This window comes from Panthera uncia (assembly GCF_023721935.1).
Source record: "Panthera uncia isolate 11264 chromosome C1 unlocalized genomic scaffold, Puncia_PCG_1.0 HiC_scaffold_4, whole genome shotgun sequence".
NCBI lineage: Eukaryota > Metazoa > Chordata > Mammalia > Carnivora > Felidae > Panthera > Panthera uncia.
In genome coordinates, this window is record NW_026057585.1 from 25,297,659 (window position 1) to 25,325,397 (window position 27,739).

General features: G+C 39.3%; 1 protein-coding gene across 1 annotated transcript in view; it reads left to right on the forward strand.

Moving 5' to 3' along the window:
- ALG14 (ALG14 UDP-N-acetylglucosaminyltransferase subunit) overlaps nt 1–27,739 on the forward strand; it is a 101,815-nt gene that overhangs the window by 28,071 nt on the left and 46,005 nt on the right. Inside the window, exon 3 of the mRNA XM_049616770.1 lies at nt 9,106–9,237. Coding sequence (XP_049472727.1) covers nt 9,106–9,237 — 132 coding nt within the window. The remainder of the gene's footprint in view (nt 1–9,105; nt 9,238–27,739) is intronic.

Here is a 27,739-nt window from a genome sequence, read left to right on the forward strand (position 1 = left end):
TCTTTCAGCCAGTCATTGTGGCCAGGCATGAGGGTTATTCCCATGTTGCTTAAGCCATTCCAGGCCTCCTCATGGTACTAGAGGTTTGGAAGTGAAGGAGACAGGAGCTAACATCCCACCAAAACTGTGCCTGAGAGTGTGAGAGGAGTGAGTTACCCAAAAGAAAATTGGTTATTGTTGGCAAAAGAAGGGGGCAGTAAGAGGCTGAGAAGAGGACAACTAAATATTCATTACAAAGGACATAAAAAATTTGCATGGCCAGAGTCCCATAATTGTTTTAAGAACAAATGACTTTTTTATTTCCCTGCTGCCCTGACCTCCAGGAGTGGAATGCTTCTAAAGGTAAAGTGAGGAGTGGCTTGAAAGCCATGGGACAAGCAGGGAGCATCAGCCTTGCTTGTCTTTGACGGGTTAGACTTGAGGGCCAGTTGTAGAATCATGGTGGCTAGTTGAGGATCCTGATCTTGCAAGGCCTCCTTATGAAAGACTGAGGTCTAGAGAAGTTGACTTACCCAAGGTGACAGAACTGGTTATCAGCAAGACCCAGTCTGGGACCCTTGGCCCCTTCGCTCCTTCATCAGCTACCATGAAGTGAGCACCTACCAAGTACTTAAAGGACATGCACATAAGGACATTTTTGTGTGTAAGGTGAATTATGGTCATCTTGATTTCAGAATGATAGAACCATCCAACATAGTTTTCTTCTAGTATGTACATTATACTTTGCATTATTAAGAAAACAGTTATAAAAGAAAGCTGAAACCCTTTTTGGTTGAATGAAATTTTACCGTTTTAGTTTTGTCTTGTTTCCAAGATTCTGCAATAGTGTGGCATTCATTAAATAATAAACATATTGTACATTTCAATGTGTGGTAACAGCAGAGAATGACTTCATAGACCACTTAATCTGCTCTGTTGTGGTTTATGATGCCATCTGGATTCCTTGGTGGAATTATTTCCATCTAAATCACTATAAACTTCTATTTAGGTTGTCACAGATCTAAAGCCAGATATGTTTGTGGGTTTTAGCAGTGATGTAATTCTGGAAGATACTTTGAAAGTTACAAGTTGTCATATACTATTAGCATTTAACTCAGTGTTTCACATAATTTCAGACAAACTAGAGACTGAGGGGAAAAAATCCATTTCTCTACTTTATTATTATTATTTTTTTTTAGTAAACATTCTCCCTTTCTTGGCTGTCTTGCCACTCTATGTCTAGTTAGGCGTCAGTCAAACTTGTGTAGGAAACACTGGGAGGCTCTGTGGGTATACATACAATACTATAGCACATGGCCTCTGCCCCTTCTTAATTAGGACGTTTAGATAGATGGATGAAAAGGGGGTTTCACTAACTAGTATGTGTCTTTTTCTAAGATATGGTGCAGAGAGAATAAGGGAGAGAGAGAATCTCACTTCTTTGTCTTTTATATTACTGCCAGTTGCGTGAAAGAGACCGAATCATGTTGCAAGAAATGCACACACTGCAGGATATACACATAGAACTGCACAGAAAGAAAGGACTCAGGGGGTGCCTGGGTCAGTTAAGCATCCGATTCTGGATTTTGGCTCAGGTCATGATCTAGCAGTTTGTGAGATCACGCCCCACACTGGGCTCTGAGCTTGACAGTGCTTGAAGACTGTTTGGGATTCTCTCTCTCCGTCTCTGTCTGCCCCTCCCCTGCTCACGTTCTCTCTCTGTCTCTCTCTCTCTCAAAATAAATAAACATTAAAAAAAAAAAAAAAAAAAAAAGGACTCAAGTAGAATATACTTTCTATGTAACCCAGTTGGCTACCAGGCAGGAGCAATAGCAAAACAACAGGACTTGCTAAGGTTCAACAAAAACTCTGAGGATTTCTGAGTCCCTGTATTTTTACTCTGTTTTTTTGTTTGTTTGTTTGTTTCCTTGGGGGTTTTTTGTTTGTTTTTACCAAAAAGGCTTGGAGGCCGGGAAGGACACCTTGGTAACAGTGGTAGTTGGGGCTGGTATGCCAAACCTACAGCACAGAACAGGGTATGAAGGAGAAGGTGACCGGAGGCCGCAGGGAGCTCAGTCCCCACAGAGCCAGGGAAGCAGGCAAGCTCTGTGGGTTGGAGGCTGTAGATATAGAGGGTAGGTGAGTTGAAGAACAGAGAAGGAAAAGAAAATGGGTCAGAATGGGTAGCTGGCTATATATAGAAGCAACAGAAGGCAGGGAACACGGCTCCATGGGAAATTGGTTCAGCTCATTATGTATTCCTCAGAACTGAGGTGCAGAGATCAAAGAAGGGCCTTTAGAAGGGTGAGTCAGGAGCATATTTCAGGACACATGGAAGACCTGTTCTACCACTTGCTGGCGGTGTCACCTTGGGAGAATTCAGATTTCTCATCCGTGAAGTGGAGAGGTTGGATTAGTTGGTCTCTTACAATCTTGAGATGTTACAAGGTAAAGAGTCAGCATCCTATCCAGCATAGACCACAGACTGGACTTCTAGAAACTATAGTGACAGTCATTTATCTGTTCAGCAGGTATTGACTGAGCACCCATGATGTATGAAACACCGTTCTGCACAGTGGGGTTACACAGTGAGCAAGATGAAATCCTTTGCTCTCATGGAGCTTGTGTTCTGAAGAGAGAGGCAGACACCAGTCAAACACACAAACAAACAAGTTAATTGGAAGTATGAGTAATTGCTGTGAAGATGGCAAAATAAGACAGTGTGGTGGAGGGTGACCGTGTATCGGGGGAGGGGCATGTGGGGAGCCTGCCTCCTCTCTGAGGAGGTAATGTTCAAGCAAGACCTGGATTGATCCAATCTAGGGAGCACGGTAGACCACTCAGAATGAATCGAAAAGGCCCTCAGGAAGGAATGTATTTGACGTATTCACACAACAGAAAGAAGGCTGATGTGGTTGGTGAGTGAACAAGGAATCATTAGAGAGATAAGGCAGCCCAGGTTACACAGGACCTCAGAGACAGTTGTCAGAAATTTGGATTTTATCCCAAGTGCATTGGTAAGCCTTTGGAGGGTTTTAAGCAGGAGAATGAAAGGAAAGATCTGCTATACATTATAATCTCTGGTGATTCTGTAGAGAATAAAGTGTAGGGGAGCCAGAGGAGAGTTAGAGATGAGTTGAGAGGTTATTGTAGTCATGGTGAGAGATGGTCATAGTTTGGACCAAGAATAGCAGGGATGTTGGGAATAAGTAGCTAGATATGGAATGTGTGTAGAGGTTTTAGAAGAAGGAGCCACAGGAGCAGGTGCCCCACCCTCCATCCCTGCCAACGCCAATGTATATTTTCATGATCTTCATATATAACCAGGAAATTTATTTATGATATATTCTGCTGTTCGTTTGTCGATTCCTGGCTTGGGAATGCGGAATAGCATGTTTTGGTGGCAAATATGATAGTACTTTTGAGTCATTATAGAAAAGCCTAGTGAATAGAGGAACACTAAAGTATACATTTCATGGCCCCAGTGGAATGGATTCAGAGCCAGTTTAACATCCAACAGTGTCTTTCAAAGGAATTACTTTTCTTGGGTCCAGGATCCAGGGAAGACTGACCCTGCTTGGGTTGTGTGGCCTCTCCTAAACTAAATATTGGGTCTAGGGGTGAGGGGTAGGGGTGGTAAAATGATGGATGAGGCTTCCTTTGTGTCCTGCATCCCATTAGTAGGACATAAAAGAGGGTTAGGGACATTTCCCTCAAGGCAAAGGTACAGACTAACAAAAATAGTTATGTCTGTGAAGATGCCTTCATTTGGATTTCTCCAGATGCCCCAATCCCTGAGAATGTCTGGCCAAAGGTCATAGCCAGGCCTGAACTGTAGCTCTCTGAAACTCCATCCCATTCTTTTGTCTTCAAAGGAACTTTTGTTAAAACCAAAATACAATCTTTCTATTAATAATTTTTCCTTGTTGACTTCTTCATGTATTTGATTATTTTATATGTAAAAAAAAAAAACCTCTCAAGATTTTTCCATGGCCTGACCCTTAGTATTTCCTTTAGGCAATATGGGACATCAAATACCCTAGCACCAGTTTCTGTGTGTCAAGCATAGTTAATCTGAGAGCCCTGTTCTTACCAAAATGGCCCAGGTTCCCATCCACTTCAATACACACCCGTGTAGAAGGCATAATACCGAAACTGAAGGCATAGAATTTTTCTAGTGTCAGGTGCAGAATGGGTTGCTGTTCTTGTCTAGCCTAACAGGCTCCCTTCCCTTATATGCTCAGACCTCAAAGCTTTGGGGACACTCTTCTCTCATGGATCTGTTTTCTAGGGAGAGGACCCACAAAGGTTGAGACATTTCTTGAGGCCCTTGTGAGTGGTCAGTTTCATAGAGAGCAGTCTAGGCTCTCTACCTGGGAAACATTGTTAGGGAAGAGGGCATTGGTCTTTGGTTCATTCTCATTCTCCCTCCTGTTTCCCCAAGCCCTTAGAACTTGGTGCCTCCTGGCTCTGGCTCTTTATAAACTTCCAGTCCCCCGCTTTGCTCAGTTTTTTTCTCTAGCCCCAAGAATTCCATTCATTTTAATCTGTTTACTGAGTGGCCCCTACAAATAAGGCCCTAAAGGTGCACTCTGAAATCACTATCTTTGTGCCCTTTTATATCATCCGTCTAAATACACCTCAGCTAGGTGACAAGAAGATTGGATTAATATCTATTAACATGCAATAAATAACATTGAATCACTCATTCAATAAATACTGAGCATCAACTGTGAACCAGGTACTCTTCACAAGCACTGAGATTGCAGTGATTAAATTTCCTGGCATCCTCAGGTAAGTTATATTCTAATGGGGCAGACAGGTAGTAAATAAATAAGTATATAGTATGCCAGTAGAGTGGCATGGGTGACTCATTTGGTTAAGCACCCGACTCTTGATTTTGGCTCAGGTCATGATCTCATGGTTCATGAGATGGAGCCCTGTGTCAGGCTCCATGCTGATAGTGGAGCCTGCTTAAGATTCTCTCTCCTCCTCCCTGCCCCTCCCCCCCTCAAAAAAAGCCCAAAATACAAAAACAAAAATGTAGAGCAAGCCTGTCGATGGGGGAAGGAAGAGTACGGGTACACGTGGGGTGGGGGTATCTTAGAAAGGTTAGTCGGGAAGGTGTGTCTAAGGAGAACTGACCTGCTGTATTGGGGGAATGGGTGGTGAGAGACTTGGATTTAGAGAGAAATCTTTTGGGTAGGATTTCCAATTATCTGAACTTCTTATCAAAAAAATGATAATGTAGGCAAGATTTGGATGGGATCTGGAGCTGGAGGGCCTTTCCAGTATAGAGCTGTGGACTCTGTGGACTGTCCTGTCCCTGCCAGTCAGGGTCATGGTTCTGATCCCTTGTCTAGCTCCTCATCACTGCCCTTCCCCGAGTTCATCATCACCTGACTGTTTTCCTGTTTATCTCATTGACAGAACTTTCAGCTTGGCTTTCTTCCCAGCTACCACTTACACTCTTATCCTTAATGGTAATGCAGATTCTCCCATCATGTTGCCTCCTGCTGTTCTGAATAAATTTCTTTCCCTGTGACTTGGAAGAACCTACTCATTGTCCTGCCCTGTGGGTCACTATATAGTTTATCATTTCAACTGGGACATTTCTGAGAGCAGAAGGGGCACTGTTAATAATTATACTGGGATTCTCCTCTGCAAACTGGGTGATTGGCCACTGTAGGTGTGTGATCATTGGCCCAGTTAGCTCCAGCCACAAGTGGAACTGGGACTCCGCTCCTCAGCCTGGCATCTTATCTGGAGGCTGAGGTCAAGCTTCTTGCATGCACGTCCAGAAGCAGAGGCCATCACGCTGACTAGCCTTGTTTTTCACCCTCAGGCCTGTTTTCTAGTTTCCGTCTTGGAAGTCCCTCAGTCTCCACCCCAGAACATCCCACTACTAGTTTCTGTTCCTCCTCTGAGAATGGACAAGACTTCCTAAACCCATCTTCTCTGCTTCTTCAAGCTGCTTCCTGGGATGAGATGTAGTCTCTTCTTCCATGTCCTAGTCTGAGACTGCCGTCTTCAGACCCAGACAGACGCCCTTGAAAAACCCCTCCCTACCAGGCCTGTGTGTTTGCCCCTCTGGAGCGCAGATGGAATCTGAGGAGTTGGGCTACTAGAGCCTTAGTCAAACTGCTTCCGGCCCCTCAAGACACTAAAAATATCCAGAAATATTGCGCATTGCTTCTTTATAAAGTTATATGCTTGCAGCTTTAAGAGATTCAAGGGACATTATAAACACCCATGCATTTTTGAAGAAATTTTTTTTTTCAACGTTTTTTATTTATTTTTGGGACAGAGAGAGACAGCGCATGAACGGGGGAGGGGCAGAGAGAGAGGGAGACACAGAATCGGAAACAGGCTCCAGGCTCCAGGCTCCGAGCCATCAGCCCAGAGCCCGACGCGGGGCTCGAACTCACAGACCGCGAGATCGTGACCTGGCTGAAGTCGGACGCTTAACCGACTGCGCCACCCAGGCGCCCCGAAGAAATTTTTATAGATACGGAGATCAGGCCTCAAAACTGGGAAGTAACATCCAAAAAACCTTTAGAATGAGACCCTACTGGGTTATTTTTGCTGTAATAATAGCAATGACATCTTATTGGATTCAAATGTGTTTTGCAGTACAAGTTCCACAATCCCATATCTAAATTACCAAAAAGTTCTGAAAACTGGGGGATGGAGGGGATCTGAAGTTTGTCACACCTTTGGCAGCAAAACCTGATTTGAATTGGCCTAAGGCTTATAGTCTTTATTTATCCTTGTTAGTGTGAATATTCATGTTTTGCTGCAGAGATATTAATATGTTTGGTTACTTCCCCCAAACTTCCAAGGATGCCCCATATTACCTGTTAAAAATACTTCTGACCCAAAAGTTTTCTGATAAGGGATTTTGGCTCATAGTACTGTTTTGCCAGTTATGTGTTTTCCAATTAATAATCATAAATTAGGCAAGCACAGACCTCAAAGAAAATACCTCACAGGTTTGTCCCCGCTTGGTTATTTACTGCTCCCTGTTTGCTCTGTAGTTTGGGAACTATTCGGTATTATTTTCTAGTTCAACATTTAGTACTTTAATCCTTTGGAAGGAAAAACAATGTTGGTTTAATAAATGATGAATAAATAGAAATAGTGAATAATATATTGAATCCAGATCTCTCCTTCTCCACTGGTGTAACATGAAAGGAGGAGGAAATAGTCTTTACAGTCACATGTGAAACAAAGTAGTCCCATGTGCAGTACATTTGCATTTTGTGCAGTATATATAAGAACTATACTCATGCCTTCCTGGAGTATGAGGAAGGCTCATACTGGAGGCTCAACAAAAGCCTCCAGACACAATTTCATATCTTTTTCTAAACACACAATCTCAGGACCAATAATTGTATGTCTTCCACTAGTTTAGGAAAAGACTTTTCTATTTTCTCAAGGAGTATATTGTACCTCTAAGCCAATAGGGGGATGGGGAGAAGAGTGTATTAAATACTTAGTCCTTTACTGTCTTACTTAACCTGTGTGGTAGCCAAGCTCCAAGAAACCCCCAGGGTTTCAAGCCCCCTGTGTAGTCTCTTTCATATTAAATAGGGTTGACCTTTGTAACCAGTAGGACTTTGTGCAAATGACAAAGTGTGACTTCTGAGGTTAGGTCATAAAAGACATTGTGGTGTCTGCGTTTCCCTCTCTCGAATCACTTGCTTTTGGAAAGCTAGTTGCTGTGTAATGAGAATACCCAAGTAGCCCTATGGAAAAGTCCATGTAGCAAAGAAGTAAGATCTTCTGCTAAAAACCAGCACTAAATTGCCAGCCATGTGAGTGAGCCCCTTAGAAGTGGATCCTCCAGCCCCAGTCAAGCCGTCAGATGACTGCAGCCCCAGCCAACAACTTGACTTCAATTTCATGAGAGATTCCAAACCATAATAACCCTGCTAAACCGCTTCTGGATTCCTGACCCCCCAGAAAGTTAGAAACAAAAATATTTGTTGTTTCAAGCTACTGGGTTTGGAAGTAATCTGTTACATAGCAAAAGATAACAAGTATACCAAGAACTTTGATTCAAGGCGAAATGTTCATTTCTTTTATTATGAAAGTAACAATACATGCTTGTTGCAAATTTTAAGTGTGGACATACATGACCTGGAAAATAAAAATATCCCCTCTTTGCAGTTTATGGTGAATAGTTCCAGATTTTCTCTGAGCAGATACTAATATGTGTATATCTGTGTATACCAACACACATGTGTTGTGATTTGTTAATACACCCTGGACCGTATTAAACATACTGTCCTGCCACTTGCATATTCTTTTTAACAATTTAGCTTGGCACATCTTCCATGTAAGCTCATATAAATCTGTCATTTGTTAATTTATCTTCATATATTTTGTTGTGTGAACATCTCCATTTCCTATTGGAGGATATTTGGGCTGTCCCTGATTTCCACAAATACAATGCATGATACAGTGAATAAGCATGTAGGTGAATCTGTGGGATATATTTCTGGAAACAGAAATGTGGATCAAAAGTAGACACACTTAAAATTCTGAGAGATATTTTTGGATTGCCCTCACAAAAAGCTGTAAGCAAAAGTTGTACCAGGGAATGTAAGTGTCTATTTCCCAGCACCCTCAAAAAACACTGGGTAACCATGGTCTTTGACAATTGGGTAAGTAAAAAATGACTTATTGCTTTCTTTTATGTTTAATTATTAACCATCATTTTGTGTTTATTGGCTGTTTGAGTTTCTTCTGTTTGGGATTCTCCGTCCATCTCCTTTGGCCATCTTGGTATTAGATTATTTGCCTTACATGTTGGTTTATAAGAACAATTTGTGTATCAGCATGTTAACCTCTTTGCCTAAAACATATTTTGTAGAAAATTTATCCCAACTTATTGTCAACACCAACTTTAACATTTTTAATCATATTTAGGAACTTTTCTGTCATAACCTGATGATGTGTGTCATATAAAGCATGGAAAGGGCTTTGTAACTTAATTTACAAGTAGTTAGAATGAAAATTTTAAACAAAGCATGACCTGTGTCTACAAGCATTAACTGTTGCTGTGTTTACCTTGGTTATCAATGGCCCGGTTGACTTGGATTGTTACTATTTTCCTTCTAGTTTCCCGAATACTTTATTCACCGCATTCCCAGAAGCCGTGAGGTTCAGCAGTCCTGGCTGTCCACAATGCTCACCACTTTGTACTCTATGTGGCTCTCCTTTCCCCTGACTCACCGAGTGAAGCCAGATTTGGTATGTATGACCATCACTAAGGAGAGGGACAGTCAGTCTCCTGTGGGTCCTTCATTAGTAATGGAACATAGTGTTTTCTTACACAGCTACCCTTTGTCAGTATGCCAGATTCTATGCTGGACCTTTTTATGATCATATGCTAAAATTTATCATGCAATGCGCTTTGCTGAAAGAGGTGAGAAATTTGTCTTCCCTTTCTAGCTGTAACTTAAACTCTAAATTTGCCCTCTTCTCCCCCCTCCTCTTGTGATAAGCCCTAACAGAGCAGTGTCTTTAACCAATTTGTCTTCCTACTCACCTATGGTTCCTGAGCCAACATCATGTGCTTATCAGCCAGAGGAGAGCCAATTTTTTATTCCTTTTCAGTACTCTTCTTGTTTTTTGTCAAGACTGTGTTACCAGATATGGAATGCAGTGGGCAGAATGTTACACACACCCAAGTTTTTATAGGAGAATAATACAGAAAATAGAAATCTAAAAACGTAATTACTGCGCTGTGTTCAAGCTTACTTTCCTTATCATCTTAAGTTCTCTGTGGTCTTTAGGATGAAGTTCTGTTATTAAATTCTAAATGCATTTTAGTAGACCATGGAGAGTGGTGGATATGTTATCATAGGAGTGTACACAGTTCTTAAATAACACTTTCTTTCCATTTTAAGACAGAATCCATTCATCAGCATATCCTGAAAGGAAGCTCTTCACTTGCCCTCCACATACACAAGTTCTGGTCTAGTGGGTATCATTCTCATGAGTAGTTGGAACAGAAATGTGTAGCTTGACTTTGAACGATCTCTGACTTTGGTCATTGCCTTTCATCAGCTGAACTGCGGTTCAAGTCCCTTCTTTGGATGAGAATTTTAAAATCTGAATTTTCTGCATGAGTAGTTTAGATTGTTTTTAAAAGATACAGCTTACAAACAGTGAGATGCACAGATCTTGTGTATAGTCTGACTGTGTCCTTCTCAAGATAGAGGACATCTCTATCACCCCAGAAAGTTTTCTCCTGCTTCTTCCCAGTCATTCCCTGGCCCTGAGCAACCACTTTCTGATTTTTATCACCATAGATTACTTTTGCTTATATTTATTTTTAAATTTTAGACAGAGTGAGTTTATTTCACAGTCTCCAGCCACATTTTCAGTGTGTAGAATTTAGATATTTCCCTACAAAAATTATTACTGCCCAGAAAAGTTTATTTATTTCTAAAATTCAAAAGGCGGAATGGAAGGGAGAAAAAGGTCTTGATATTTTAAGCAGGAAATCTGGTGTTTATATTTACTAGATCACTAGAGGCGTGGCCACCATCACTGGCAGCAGCTAGCTTGAGTGTGGTTTAGGACTCCAAAGGGTTAAGGCTCAGAAGGAAGTAGTGACATGATGGATGATGGCTGTCATAGACACAGAGGAGCTCTGGTGACTGCCTGGCCCGGTATTTGATACCCTTGTAGTGAGAAGAGTAACCCGTGGGGCATTAGGACACTTGGTCCCAGGCCACTTTGGCTTTCATTTCATTTTCGTCAGTTCCCTTCTGGGCCTCATTCTTTACCTTAAAATGAAAGAATATATTAGATATCCTCTCAGTTTCCTTCTGACTTAGTCTAAAATTTTATGAATGCTATAAATTTGCTTGTAAAAGAATGGAAGGAAAAAACTATTATGACGTTTCTAAAGGAATAAGAGTGAAAAGGGGTCGGGGGATGTGAAGTACTTATTTCCATTCTTAGCTGAGTTAGTGAAAATCATTTCAAACCTGAGCGTTACCCGATCAGCTGTTCCCATACAGTTGGCTTCACGAGATGAATTTGCACTTAATGTATTTCCCTTCACTTTACAGAGAAAAGTTAAGGGTCAAGAGGCCTTTTTTACAACATGCAGATCTCTCTGCATTCATCCTTGACTTTCTTATGACTTTTGTCACAAAGCACTATTCCTTTTTTACTTCTTTAAAAAAAAAGTGAAAGAAAAACCCACTCTTAGAAGGGACAGCAGCATCATACCTTAAATCACTGGAGTTGCCTGAACGGCCAGGTGCCTGTCTGCTCTACTTTAACTGTGTGCACCTGAGTGTACTGCTCCATTCAACTGTCTCTGTACCTCACTTTGCCATCTATAAAATATAAACACAGACACTTCCCTTGTTGTTCCAGAATGAGTGTGGAATAATAGAACATTTTAATGTTTTTTAAATGGAAATTCCGTCTGGAACATAATAGGTAATGTTTATTGAGCACTTATATATGCCAGATGTGGTACTAAGTGATTGCCATACAAGATAGGTGGTACTGTTATTCTCGTTTAATGGCTGAGGAAACTGAGGCACTAAGCCGCAGGAGGTTATATGGCACCTTTATATTAAAAATCTGGGTCAAGGAGCATCAATAATAGCAAAAATGAGATTTCATCAAATGAACTGAGATCTCTGGTCCTTTCAGTCACTTATTCTTTTCTGTTTATCTTTGTTATCTTGGAAGCAGCAAATAGAGTTAGCCAAATTTGGAATGCTGTATTATATGTTTGATTTGTAGATGAGTCTATCCCGAAAGTGGTAATTTTTAAAAGTATGCAGCAAGTGCCTGCTGTGTGCTACTTTTCCAGTTGGTTATCTAATAGACATCTGAAACTTTCTTAGTCCAGCATAGTAGATATTTCCTCTTCTTTCCCCGTTTTAGTAAATTTGCTCGAGTCAGATCCCCAGGAGACATCTTTGATTCTTCTTTCCCACAACCTACTTCCCGTGTTCAGTAGCAAGTCCTGCCAGCCATGTCTTTGAAATTTATCACCCATCTGTCTATTTCAGTCCATCTTGACCGCCTCCATGCTGTCCGCCCCCCCACCCCACTGCATAGTCTCCTAACTTGTCTGCCTGTGGAAGGAAGTTCATGATCCCCCGCAATTTTTCTTTACCATTTAACAACCAATGTAATTTTTTTAATGTAAACTAGATTCTGTTACTTCATGCTTAAAATCCTCCAGTGGTGCTCTTAGAATAGAGTTTAAACTTAGGATAGCCTGCATGCTCCAGCCCTGACCTGCTTCTTTGACCTTTTCTCCTCTCTTCCCTTAGTTTACTATGTGCCAGCCACACCTGCCTTTTTTTTTTTTTAAACAAACCCAACTGATTCCTATCTCAGAGCCTTTGTACTTGCTGTTCCCTGTACTTAGGACTCTTTACTCCTGACCTAAACATGACCGGCTCCATTTTGTTCTGAGCTCAAGTATCATCTCCTTACAAAGGCCTGACTACTAGTACTTCTCCTTATTCCTCTGTCGCATTGTTATGCTTTATTGTCTTCATAGTATTAGTCCCAATAAAAATTATCCTTTTTATTATCCTTTATTGTCATTCCATAAGAAACTGTGACTGCCTTGTCCACTGTTGGAAAACGATACCTGGCCCATGGTAGCCTCTCAGTACATATCTTTGATAAATGTTCCACTCACTGTGCTAGTTACTGAGGGTGCAAACATGAGTGAGACATGGGCCCTGGCCTCAAAAAGGTTACACTCTAATGGAGGAGACAAATGGGAAAATAATTATAATTCAATATACCAAGTTCCTTAATGGTAGCAAGTAAAAATTGCCATGGGAATATGTCAGTGGTTGGTTCATTCACAAATATTTGTTGAGGACCTACTCTGTGCCAGGATTTATACTGTGTGCAAGAGATTATAAAAGTTAGCACAGTAGAGCAGTCTTGCCTATAGCTAGATGGTTGTAGTGTGATACATCCTCTCTGGAAAGTGGGGTAAGGCTTCTAAGTAGAGATGACATTTAAGCAAAGGTGGGTAAGAGAGAATACAAAACTGTCATTTAAGAAGAGTCAAGATTAGGGGCACTTGGGTGTCTCAGTCAGTTAAGCAGTCCAACTTTGGCTCAGGTCATGATTTCACGGTTTGTGAGTTCAAGCCCTGCATCAGGCTCACTGCTGTCAGCACAGAGCCCACTTTGGATCCTCTGTCCCCTTCCTCTCTGTATCTCCCCTGCTCTCTCTCTCTCTGTCTCAAAAATAAATTAAAAAAAAAAAGAGTGAAGATTAATAAGTCAGCTAGGTAAGAGAGTCACATAATGTACATAAAGTCGAAATCTTTAGACTAAACCTTTATTAATTGAAATTTTACATATAATATTTTATTGTTATTAGAAACTATTAGGATCTGGAACTTAACTCAGTACAAGTAATAAGTAGTCATTTTTAAAAGGCTAAATATCAAAGGTACTTTTAAGATGGTATATTGGGCTTTTTTCTTTAAAATCCCCACAAACAGGGACGCCTGGGTGGCTTAGTCAGCTAAGCATCCAACTCTTGGTTTTGGCTCAGGTCATGATCTCATGGTTTGTGAGTTTGAGCCCCATGTTGGGCTCCATGCTGACAGTGCAAAGCCTGCTTGGGATTCTCTGCCCCCTCTCTCTGCTTCTCTCCTCTTTGTGCTCAATTGCTCACTCTCTCTCTCAAAATAAATAAACTTAAAAAAATTTAAAATCCCCACAGACTTTTTTCATTGAAACCTAATAGTTAAAGGAAATAACCACTTAACCATTTTATTATCATTTTGATTCATCAGAATGGATCCACCTAAAAGTCATATTTTTAAAATCTTTTAGAAAAATAACATTGAGCTATTCTGATTTGTCTGGCACTCTTCTAAGTACTTTACATACATTAACTCACTTAATTTTCCTGACAGTCTTCTCACATAATACTCATTATATTCATTCCATAGATGAGGAGCCCAAAGTCCAGAGAGGTGTAAGTAACCAAGGTCGCAAAACTAGTCAGTGTAACTTAACTCTAGTTCTCTTTATAAATGTATCGGATTCTGCCAGAATTAGCTAACTTGCTCAATTCAAAACTAGTATTTTATTTTTAACATCTGTATTGCAGTAGGCACTGAAAGGGGTTACTAGAATAGAGCCTATGTCCTTGAGAAGCTTTTATTTAGTTAGCTTCAAGAAAAATAGAGTAAAGAAATGATAGGTAGACATGCAATAGAGAGTAATTCTGTTGGCAAAAAACGAAATCAGAAATTATTCTTCCATTTCTGCAGCAACAGCTTGTTCTGCTACTCAAGATTCTTTTTAAAAAGCATTTGAACACATCATTTTTTTAGCTTTTTAAAAAATTTGAAACAATTATCACAAGAAGTTGCAGAAATAATACATAGATGTTCCTATATTCTTCACCCAGCTTTCCTTAAAGGTGACATCATATATAACTGTAGTACAGTGTCAAAGCCAGAAGATTTGTATTAGTATGATACTGTGCTGTTAACCAGACTACAGACCTTACTCAGTTTTCACTGTTTTTCTATATGTATTCGTGTGCAGTTGTATGTGTGCATATGTATAGTTCTATGCTATTTTAATCGTGTATTTGTGTAACCACCATGAAAATCAAGATACAAAACTGTTCCATCACTGCAAAGGAGCTTCCCTGTGCTCTCCCCATCCCTGTCTCCTGGCAGCCACTAATTAGTTTTACCTCTATACAGTTTGTCATTTCAAAATGTTCTGGAGAAGGTTAAGATGTCAGAAGTGTAGGGCAACCCTAAGCTTGCCTCCTGCCTCAAGCACAGCTAGAGAAATATCAAATCATTCTGAACACTCAAGAAATCGATCAGATGTCTTGGAGAACAAAGCTGCACATCTACAAGCAGAAAAAATGACCCGTGGAAGGGAGGAAATGCTGAGAGTTGATTTGGGGAGAAAAGAGCCACGATTGCAGCAGTGGGGAAGGAGCCCTGATCACAGAGAGAGGAGCGAGAGAGAACAAGAGAGTAAGAGTGGGAAAAAAAGGGTGAAAACATTCACAGGGGACTGCACAAAAAAATTTTTCCCCAAAACCATTGACTGGAAAAAGGAGAGGATTTCTTTTTTTTTTTTCTTTTTTTTTTTTTTATAATATATGAAATTTATTGTCAAATTGGTTTCCATCCAACACCCAGTGCTCATCCCAAAAGATGCCCTCTTCAATACCCATCACCTATCCTCCTCTCCCTCCCACCCCCCATCAACCCTCAGTTTGTTCTCAGTTTTTAAGAGTCTCTTATGCTTTGTCTCAAGGAGAGGATTTCAATACCGCTAGTTTTTTATAAACAGCAGAGTGCAGTGTCTGAAGTTTTGGAGGTCAAGAGCATTACCAGGATTGCACATGGCTGTGCTTAGTGGGGGATGAGGCAGGAGCCCCAGGAGTGGGCAGTGCAGTCTGAGGATTCCCTGTGGTTCACGGGGAGAAGTGGTTCCCCTGCTTGAAGAGCATTTGGTAGAGGTGATACAGCAGCTCCATAGGCAAGGGATCCTGCGGGCACCATTGAGGTACCCCATTCACCAGCATAGGAACAAAGATGCTAGCTGAGGACAGCAACCCTGGTGCTGGCTATGTATTACAATTTACCATAAACTCTGAACCTCTGTGCAGTCATGTAACTATTTTCTGGGACAAGCCAGCGTCCAACACAGCGCAGTGAGACCCTCCCCCAGAGGATCAGCATGGGTCTCTGCCACAAGGGTCTCTGATGTGTGGGGTTTGAAACCTAGCTGTGCCTAAGATAAAACACAGGTGTTCTGTGCTGTCTGGCAGGCAGACAGCTCAAAGACAGGGACCCCTGGAGAGGCAATTGTTTGTCTGTGAGGGCTTCCTGAGGAGTGGTGGGCATGAGCTCCCTGTTCCAGAGAGGAGAGAGCAGGGTGGAACCATTTTTACCCCTTGCCCACCAGCAGTGACCGACCTCATTGAGAGAAAAAGAGTGCCACCAAATGAAGACCTGAGCAACTTACACCTAGCCCTGCCCCCACTGTACCCTACAGGTGTATTTCCACTAGAGTAAGTCCACCTGAGAATCAGAGCAGTAGACCCCTCTCTCAGACCAGCATAACCCCCTTGCACGCACCAAGTCTACTGATCATAGAGTGCTGCAAAGCTTCAGCTCTGGGGGAAACAGGATCTAGCTTCCTTTGGGTTTGTTTGTTTTGGTTTTGTTTTTTTGGTTTTTTTTTTATACAGAAAGAGCAATTTCTTTACTTTTTGAATTATTTTTAAGTTTTTATATATATTTTTTTTCTATCAAGCTTCTCTTAACAATCAACCCAAAACACATCTAGGACCTTCCTTCCTTCCTTCCTTCCTTCCTTCCTTCCTTCCTTCCTTCATTTTTCACCTCCAAAATGACAAGATGGAAGAATCCAACCCAAAAAAACAGGAAGAAATGTTGGCCAGGGATTTAATCAATACAGATATAATAAGACATCTGAACTAGAATTTAAAACAACAGTTATAAAGATACTAGCTGGGCGTGACAAAAGTATAAAAGACATTAGAGAATCCTTACAGCAGAGATAAAAGAACTAAAATGTAGTCAGGCCGAAATTAAAAATGCTATAACCAAGATGCGAATCCAAATGTATGCCATAAAAACAAGGATAGATGAAGCAGAGGAACAAATCACTGATAAAGAAGATAAAATTATGGAAAATAATGAAGCTGAAAGGAAGAGAGAAGCAAAACTAATGAATCACAAAAGTAGATTTATGGAACTCAATGACTTATTAAAATGTAATAACATTTATATCATAGGAGACTTAGAAGATGAAGAGAGAGAAAGGAGCAGAAGGTGTATTTGAGCAAATTATAGCTAAAAGTTACCTAATTTAGGGGAGAACACAGACATCAAAATCCAAGGTGAACAGAGAGCTCTCATTAAATTCAACAAAAGCCAGCCATTACCAAGGCATATCATACTCAAATTCACAAAATACACAGACAAGGAAAGAATCCTGAAAGCAGCAAGGGAAAAAAGTCCTTAACCTACAAGGGAAGACAAAGCAGGTTCACAGCATATTTGTCCACAGAAACTTGGCAGGCCATAAGGGAATGACAGGATATATTCAACATGCTGAATGGGAAGAATATGCAGCCAACAATACTTTATCCATCAAGGCTGTCAACCAGAATAGAAGGAGAGATAAAGTGTTTCCCAGACAAACAAAAACTAAAGGAGTTTGTGACCACTAAACTAGCCCCACAAGAAATTTTAAGGGGGACTCTTTTGAGTGGAGGGGGAAAAAAAAAAAGACCAAAGCAACAAAGAATACAAAGGACCAGAGAACATCACCAGAAACACCAACTCTACAGGTAACACAATGGCACTAAATTCATATCTTTCAATAATCACTCTGAATGTAAATGGACTAATTGCTCCAATCAAAGACATATATAGGGTTTTAGAATGGATAATAAAAACAAGATCCATCTATATGCTGCCTACAAGAGATTCTTTTTAAACCTAAAGACACCTGCAGATTGAAAGTGAAGGGATGGAGAACCATCTATCATACTGATGGACATCAAAAGAAAGCCAGAGCAGCCATACTTATATCAGACAAACTAGATTTTAAAACAAAGACTGTATCAAGAGATGAAGAAGGGCATTATATCAAAATTAAGGGGTCTGTCCACCAAGAAGATCTAAGAGTTGTAAATATTTATACCCCCAACTTGGAAGTACCCATATATATAAATCAATAACAAATACAAACTATCTCATTGATAATAATACAGTAATAGTAGGGAACTTTAATCCCCTGCTTAAGCATTGGGGAGATCATATAAGAGAAAATCAATAAGGAAACAGTAGCTATAACACAGTCTGGATGAACTTAACGTATATTCAGAACATTTCATCTGAAAGCAGCAGAATATACATTCTTTCAAGTGCACACGGAACATTTTCCAGAATAGATCACATACTGGGTCACAAATCAGCCCTCAACAGGTACCAAAAGACTCAGATCATACCATGTATATTTTCATACCATAATGCTATGAAACTTGAAATCAAGCACAAGAAAATATTTGGAAAGATCCAAAATACATGGAGGTAACAGAACATCCTACTAAAAAATGAATGGGTTAACCAGGAAATTAAAGAGGAAATTAAAAAGTACATAGAAGCAAATGAAAATGAAACACAGCAGTCCCAAACCTTTGGGATGCAGCAAAGGCAGTCCTAAGAGGGAAGTATATTGCAATACAGGCCTACCTCAAGAAGCAAGAAAACTCTCAAATACACAACCTAACCTTACACGTAAAGGAGCTAGAAAAGGAACATCAAATAAAGCCAAAAGCCAGTATAAGAATGGACATAATAGAGATTGGAGCAGATATAAATGATATAGAAACAAACAAACCAACAAAACAGTAGAACAGATCAACAAAGTAAGAGCTGGTACTTTGAAAGAACTAATAAAAGTGATAAATTCCTATCTAGACTAATCAAAGAGAAAGGACCCAAATAAAATCATGAACAAAAGAGGAGAGATCACAATGAACACCACAGAAAGGCAAACAATTATAAGAAAATATTATGAAAAATTATATGCCAACACACTGAACAATCTGGAAGAAATTAACAAATTCCTAGGAACATACAAAGTACCAAAACTGAAACAGGAAGAAATAGAAAATTTGAACAGAACCATGACCAACAAAGAAATTGAATCAGTAATAGAAAATCTCCCAACAAACAAAAGTTCAGGGTCAGAAGGCTTCCCAGGGGAATTTACCAGACATTTAAAGAAGAATTAATACCTATTTTTTCAAACCATTCCAAAAAAATAGAAATGGAAGGAAAACTTCCAAACTCATTCTATGAGGCCAACATTACCTTGATTCCAAAAGCAGACAAAGACCTCACTAAAAAGGAGAATTAAAGGTTAGTATTCTTGATGAACAGGGATGCACAACTTCTCAACAAGATACCAGCAAATCGAATTCAACAGTACATTAAAAGAATTATTCACCATGATCAAGCAGGATTAATTGCTGGACTGCAGGGCTGGTTCAGTATTCAGAAACCAATCAATATGACATACCACATTAATAAAAGAAAGAATAAGAACCATATGATCCTGCCAATAGATACAGAAAAAGCATTTGACAAAGTACAGCATCTATTGTTGATTAAAAAAAAAAAAAAAAAAACCTCAACAAAGTAGGGGTAGATGGAACATACTTCAATATCATAAAGGCCGTATACAAAGAACCCACAACTACTATCATCCTTATTGGAAAAAAAACTGAGAGCCTTTCCCCTATAGTCAGCAACCAGACAAGGATGTCCACTCTCACTATTACTATTTAACATAGTACTGGAAGTCTTAGCCTCCACAATCAGACAACAAAAAGAAGTAAAAAGCATCCAGATCAGCAAGGAAGAAGTCAAAGTTGGACTATTTGCAGACAACATGATACACTATGTAGAAAACCCAAAACACTCTACAAAAAACTGCTAGCACTAACTCATGAATTCAGCAACCTACAAGATATAAAATCAATGTACAGAAGTCTGTTGTATTTCTATACACCAGCATTGAAGCAGCAGAAAAATCAAAGAATCAGTCCCATGTATAATTGCACTGAAAACCATGATACCTAGGAATAAACCTAACCAAAGATGTAAAAGATCTGTACTCTGAAACTTTATAACACTTATGAAAGAAATTGAAGAGAACACAAAGAAATGGAAAAGCATCCCATGCTCATGGATTAAAAAAACAAGCATTGTTAAAATGTCTATACTACCCAAAGCAATCTATACATTTAATGCAATCCCATCCAAAATAACACGAGCATCTTTCATAGAGCTAGAAGAAACAACCCTAAAATTTGTGTGTAACCTCAAAAGATCCCAAATAGCCAAAGCAATCCTGAAAAAGAAAAACAAAGCTGGAGGCATCACAATGCTGGATTTCAGGCTATATTACAAAACTGTAGTCATCAAGACAGTTTTATGTACTGGCATAAAAAACAGTCTCTTCAACAAACGGTGGGAAAACTGGATAGCAACACACAGAACAATGAAAGTGGACCACTTTCTTACACCATACACAAAAATAAAATCAAAATGGATTAAAGACATAAATGTGTGACAGGAAACCATCCAAATCCTAGAGGAGAACACAGGCAACAACCTCTTTGACCTTGGCCATAGCAATTTTTTACTAGACATGTCACCAGAGACAAAGGAAACAAAAGAAAAAATGAACTATTGGGACTTGATCAAGATAAAAAACCTGCACAGTAAAGGAAACAGTCAACAAAACTAAAAGTCAGCCTTTGGAATGGGAGAAGATATTTGCAAATGACATATGTGATAAAGGGTTACTATCCAAAATATATAAAGAACTTGTAAAACTCAACACCCAAAAAAATAATCCAGTTTAAAAAATGGGCAGAAGACATGAATAGACATTTCTCCAAAGAAGACATCCAGATGGCCAACACTCATGAAAAAATGCTCAACATCAGTCATCATCATGGAAATACAAATAAAAACTATAATGAGATATCACCTCACACCTGTCAGAATGGCTAAAATCAACAACACAAGAAATAGGAGGTGTTGAGGAGGATGTGGAGAAATGGGAACCCTCTTGCATTATTGCTGCATTATTGGTAGAAATGCAAACTGGTGCAGTCTCTCTTGAGAACAGTATGGAGGTTCCTCAAAAAGTTAAAAATAGAACTACCTTACAATCCAGCGGTTGCACTACTAGGTATTAACCCAAAGGATACAAAAATACAGACTCGAAGGAGCACATGCACCTGTATGTTTATAGCAGCATTATCAACAATAGCCAAACTGTAGAGAGGAGCCCAAATGTCCATTGACCAATGAATAAAGAAGAGGTGGCATATGTATACAATGGAATATTATTCAGCCATCAAACACAATGAGATCTTGCCATTTGCAATGGTGTGGATGGAGCTAGAGTGTATTATGCTAAACCGAATAAGTCAGAGAAAGACAAATATCATATGATTTCACTCATATGTGGAATTTAAGAAACAAAACAGACGAACATACAGGAAGAATGGAAAAAAGAGAGGGAAATAAGCCATAAGACTCTTAATGATAGAGAACAAACAGGGTTGATGGAGGGAGATGGGTGGGAGATGGGCTAGATGGGAGATGGGTATTAAGGAGGGCACTTTTTGTGATGAGCACTGGGTGTTGTATGTAAATGATGAATCACTGAATTCTACTCCTGAAACCAGTATGGCACAGTATGTTACCTAACTAGAATTTAAATAAAAAATTTTTAATGTTCTGTAAATAGAATCAAAGAGTTGGAAACCTTCTGAGATTGACCTTTTTTTACTGAGTATAATGCCCTTGAGATCTCTTCAGTTTTTTGCATGTATCAGTAATTCCTTTTTATTGATGAATAGAATTCTGTTGTATAGATGTACCACAGTTTGCTTAGCCATTCATGCATTGAAGGACATTTGAATTGTTTTCAGATTTTTGCTGCTATAAATAAAGCTACTGTGAACATTTATGTACAGGTTTTTCTATGGGTGTTAAGTTTTCATTTCTGTAGGTAAATGCCTACAAATGAGATTGCTGGGTCTGATAGAAGATTCCAGTTAAGTTTGGTAAGAAACTGCCAACTATTTTCCATAGTGGCCAAATCACTTTACATCTTACTAGCAATGTATGCGAGATCCAGTTTCTCTCCATTCTCTCCAGCATTTGATGTTATCTCTCTTTCTTAGGTGTGTAGTGATATGCCATCATGATTTTATTTTGTATTTCCTTAGTTGCTAATGATGGTAAGTATCTTTTTGTGTGCTTGTCATAGTATCCCTTCTTCATTGAGGGGTCTCTTGATGTCTTTTTGCCCATTTTCTAACTGAATTGTTTGTTTTACTTTTGGGTTTTGAGAGTTCTTATATATATTCTAGATATGAGGCTTTTGTCCAGTATTATGGTTTACAAATATTTTCTTCCAGGTCATAACTTCTCTTTTCATCTCTCTAACAGGTTTTTTCACAGGCAAAATTTTTTATTTTGATGAAATCTAATTTATCAATTGTTTATTTTGGTTGTCACATCTAAGAACTCAGGTGAAGAGTTCTAGATTCCAGGTAGTCCTAGATTCTAAAGACTTCCTCATGTTTTCTTCTAAAAGTTTTATAGTTTTGTTTTACTTTTGAATCCATAGATCATTTTGAAAAATTTTTTTAGTGTTTATTTATTTTTGAGAGAGAGACAGAGTGTGAGTGGGGGAGGGGCGGAGAGTCAGGGAGGCACAGAATCCGAAGCAGGCTCCAGGCTCTGAGCTGTCAGCACAGAGCCAGATGCGGGGCTCAAACCCATGAACCGTGAGATCATGACCTGAGCCAAAGTCAGATGCTTAACTGATGGAGTCACCCGGGTGCCCATGAATCCATAGATCATTTTGAATCAATTTTTTGTGTAAAATATAGTGTTTAGATTAAGCCTCATTTTTCCTATAGATGTCGAGTACAATTTGTTTTAAACCTTCCTGGGGCGCCTGGGTGGCTTAATCAGTTAAGCGTCTGACTCTTGATCTCAGCTCAGGTCATGATCTCATGGTTCATGAGACACAACACTGACATAACACTGACAGCGCAGAACCTGCTTGGGAATCTCTCTCTTCCTCTTTCTCTCTCTGCCCCTTCACCACTTGTGCACACATGCACACTGTCTCTCTCCCTCTCTCTCAAATTAAATGAACATTTAAAAAAAATTTTTTTTTATATTTATTTATTTCTGAGACAGAGACAGAGCATGAGCAGGGGAGGGACAGAGAGAGAGCGAGACACAGAATCCGAAGCAGGCTCCAGGCTCCAAGCCATCAGCACAGAGCCCAACGCGGGGCTCGAACTCACAAACCGTGAGATCATGACCTGAGCCAAAGTCGGTCGCTCAACCGACTGAGCCACCCAGGCGCCCCAATAAACATTTTTTTTTAAACTGTCATTTCTCCATGGAATTGTTTTTGCCTCTTTGTCAAAAATCTGATGGAAATTTTTTAAAAAAATCAGTTTGGTTGGTGTGTTTGTGTTGTCTATTCCTGGATTCTTTGTTTCATTGATCTCTGTGTCTGTCCCTCTGCCAGTTCGCTATTATGAATGCTATAGCTGTATAGGAAGTGTTAACAGTGTGATTTCTCCCACTTTATTCTTTTTCAAAATCGTTTTAGCTCTTCCAGTTCCTTTGCCTTTCTATCAGATTTTAGAATAAGCTTGTGTACATATACAATAAAATTTTGTCAGGATTTTGTTAGGAATTACATTACATGTATAAATCATTTTTTGGGAAATCAGCATTTCTACTATATTGAGTCTTCCAATCCATGGCTATGGATGTGTCTGCACTTATTTAGGTCTTCTTTTATTTCTTTCATTATCATTTTGTAATTTTCAGCATACACACACACAACATACATGCTTTTTTTTTAATTGATATGTTGGTATTTTACTTTTTTTGGAATGATTGTAAATTTTAAATAGTATTGCATTTTTAATTTTGGTTTTGGTATGTTTGTTGCTAACATAGAGAAATACCATGGACCTTTTTTTTTTCTTAATCTCATATCCTGTGATCTTGCTGAACTCACTTATTAAATTCTAGGAGTATTTATTTTTTATTTAAAAAAAAACATTTTTTTAATGCCCATTTATTTTTGAGGTGGGGGGAGGGGCAGAGAGAGGGAGACACAGAATCCAAAGCAGGCTCCAGGCTCTGAGCTCTCAGCACAGAGCCCATTGTGGGGCTCAAACTCACGAGCTGTGAGATCATGACCTGGGCCAAAGTTGGACACTTAACCAACTGAGCCACCCAGGCGCCCCTATTTATTCCTATTTTTTTAAACATAATTTGTCAGGTTAGCTAACATATGGTGTATACAGTATGCTCTTGGTTTCAGGAGTAGATTCCCGTGATTCATTGCTTACATACAACACCCAATGTTCATCCCAACAAGTGCCCTCCTCAGTGCCCATCACCCTTTTTCTCCTCCCCTCCGCGCCCCCATCAACCCTCAATTTGTTCTCTGTATTTAAGAGTCTCTTATGACTTGCCTCCCTCTCTGTTTGAAACTATTTTTTTTCCCTTTCCTTCCCCCATGGTCTTCTGTTAAGTTTCTCAACTTCCACATATGCATGAAACAGGTGATGTCTGTCTTTCTCTGACTAACTTATTTCACTTAGCATAATACCCTCCAGTTCCATCCACGTTGTTACAAATGGCAAGATTTCATTTTTTAATTGCCAAGTAGTATTCCATTGTATATATAAGCCACATTTTCTTTATCCATTCATCAGTTGATAGACATTTGGGCTCTTTCCATAATTTGGCTATTATTGATAGCTCTGCTGTAAACATTGGGGTACATGTGCCCCTATGAATCAGCACAAATCCTAGGAGCTTTAAAATAGATTTCCTGGGACTTTCTAGATAATCATGTATTCTGCAAAAAGGGAAAGTTTTATTTTTTCCCTTCCGACCAGTATATCATTTATTTCCTTTTCTTGCCTTATTACACTGACTAGTACTTCTAGTACTATATTGAATAAGCATGTATCTTTCTCTTGTTCCAAATTTTAGGGCAGTGCATTCAGTCTTTCACCACTAAGGATGATGTCAGCTGTGGGTTTTTTATAGATGCTTTTTGTCAAGTTGGGAAAGTTTCCATTATGTATTAGTTAGCGTTCTCCAGAAAAACTGAACCAGAGCCAATAAGATAGGATATTACTCAGGCTTTTTGTTCTAGTCAGGTCTTCAATTGATTGGATGAGGACCATCCACATTAGTAGGGAGAACAATCTGCTTTACTCATTCTACCAATTCAGTTATTAATTTCACCCCAAAATACCCTCACAGACATACCCAGCATGAAGTTTGACCAAATGTCTGGGCACCCCATTGCCAAACTTGACACATAATATTAATCATCACAACTTCTGTTCATGATTTGCTGCAAATGAAAAAAAAATAATATCATTAATGACACAATGAGTTTTGTCACTTTTTTTTTTTTTTTTTTTTTTTTTTTTGAGAGAGCAGGACAGAGAGGCAGAAGGAAAGAGAGAGTTTTAATCACTGTGGAGCCTGATGCAGGGCTCAGTCCCCCGACCCTGAGATAATGACCTGAGCTAAAACCAAGAGTTGGACGCTTAACCTACTGAACCAGCCAGGTGCCCCTTGTCATTTATTTTTGTTGCATCAGTTAATACATGGGATCATGTGATCTTTCTTTAGCCTATTAATATGGTGCATTACATTGATTGATTTTCAGATATTGAAACATACTTTCATTCCTGGAATAAATCTCACCTGATCATGGTATATAATTCTTTTTATATATACATGGATTTGATTTGCCAGTAACTTGTTGAGAATTTTTATGATGATAGTTGTGAGGGATGTTGGTCTTTAGCTTTGTGTTTTGAACTGCCTTTGTCTGCTTTTGGTCATGAAATTATATTGGCCTTATAAAATGATTAGGAAGTGTTTCACCCTCTTTGTTTCCTGGAAGAGATTGTTTAGAATTGATGTTAATTTTCCTTTAATGTTTGGTAAAATACCCCAGTTAAGCCATCGGGCCCTGAAGATTTCTTTTTCAGAAGCTTTTTAGCAGTCATAAGAATATTCAGATTATGTCTCATTTTGGGTGAATTTTGGTAGTTTGTGATTTTCAAGGAATTGTTCCATTTCATCTGTATTATCACATTCACATGCATAGAGTTGTTTGTGTTATTTCCTTATTGTCCTTTTGTTGTCTTGTTGTTGTTGTTTTTACAGCTTTAGGATCTGTAATTATACCCTCTGTTTCTTGATATTGGCAAAGTCTGTCTTCCCTTTTTTCTCTTTTTATGTTTGTCAGTCTTGACAATAGTGATCTTTGTAAAGAATCAGCTTTTTGTTTCATTTCTTTTCTCTGTTCTTTATTATTTTTTTTCTCCTGTTTGCTTTAGGATAATTTTGCTCTTCATTTTGGGGGGATTGTTTTCTGTTTTTTAAGTAGGCTCCATGCACAGCACGGAGCCCAACATGGGGCTTAAGCCCAGAACCCTGAGATCAAGACCTCAACTGAGATTAAGAGTCAGACACTTACCCGACTGAACCACCCAGGTATCACTTTTTTTGGTTTCTTAAGGTAGAAGCTTAGGTTATTGATTTAGGACCTTTCCTCTTTTCTAATGTAAGCATTTAGTGCCACAGATTTCTCTTTCAGCACTGCTTTAGCTTCATCCTGCTAATGTAGATATGTTGCATTTTTATTTGGTTCTGAGTATTTTTTTATGTCTTTTGAGACTTCCTCTTTGACCGATGGATTATTTAGAGTGCTTTGCTTAATTTTTGACTATTTAGAGTTTTTTTTCCTGTTACACTTCTGTTACTGATTTCACGTTTGATCCCATTGTGATCAGGAAACATGCTTTGGGTTTTTTTTTGTTTTTTTTTTTTAATTTTTTACATTTATTCATTTTTGAGAGACAGAGAGAGACAGAGCACAAGCGGAGGAGGGGCAGAGAGAGAGAGGGAGACATAGAATCTGAAGCAGGCTCCAAGCTCCGAGCTAGAGCCCGACGCAGGGCTCGAACTCACAAACTGCGAGATCATGACCTAAGCCGAAGTCAGACGCTCAACCGACTGAGCCACCCAGGCGCCCCTCATGCATTGTTTTTAAATATGTGGAGGTCTGTTTTATGAGCCAGGATACAATCTATCTTGGTGAATATTCCACGGGTGCTTGAAAAGAATGTGTATTCTGCTGTTGTGTGGAGTGTTCTGGAATTTCCTGTTAAATGGCGTTGGTGGACAGTGTTGTTGAGTTCTTCTGTGTCTTTGCTGATGTTTTATTTAACAGGTCTACTGATAGCCACAAGAGACATGGAACACGTTTTTGTTAGCCCTTCTAAAACCATGGCTAAAATAGTCCCTTTGATCTTGGCCCTTCATAATCTGTTCTAAGCCCTTTCCCCCCTAGTGTAATAGACATGTTGATATCACAGTAATATGAATTTTCAGTATTCCTTGTAGTTCATTGTTTCCATCTTAAAACCCAAATATTTCTTCACTATTGTGTCTTCCTTAGTTTCTCCTGAAGGTAGGCCTCTTTGAGTCAGTCTTTGAGTGAGTAGACTGATCTCCTACTCTCTTGAAAACATACTCCTGAGGAAAAATTAGTTTGTTTCAAGGAGAAGAAGAGAAAGTTGAATTTGTGAGGTTGCTAATCATTAAACTACAGTAAAAGGACTGCTTATGTTGGGGGGAAAATCTGTACAGTTCTTTAGGGCAAGGGCTGTGTGTTTTTGTGTTTCCCATGGTCCCTTCCTAGAAAAGTGCCTTCCACATATTTGTGGAATGACTTCAAAATAAATGAATGAATACTGGATGATGTGAGTCATCACAAAAACAAAGACGCCCACTCCCTAAACTGGTACTCTTCTCAGGCTTTATTGAGAGTTTGGAAAACCAGAAGGGTTTCCCAAGTCTGCAGTGTTTGATTACTGGCTTCATTCCAGCCTGGCTATTGTTAAATGAAATATGCAAAGAAAGCACTCTGCATACAAAAATGAAACCTGATTTAATTTTTAAATCAAGTAAACAATAAATTTCAGATTCTACATGTATAACAAATTGGAAAGAATTGGTCCATTTCAGCCTAATACTCTGCCTCTTTGCCTGAAG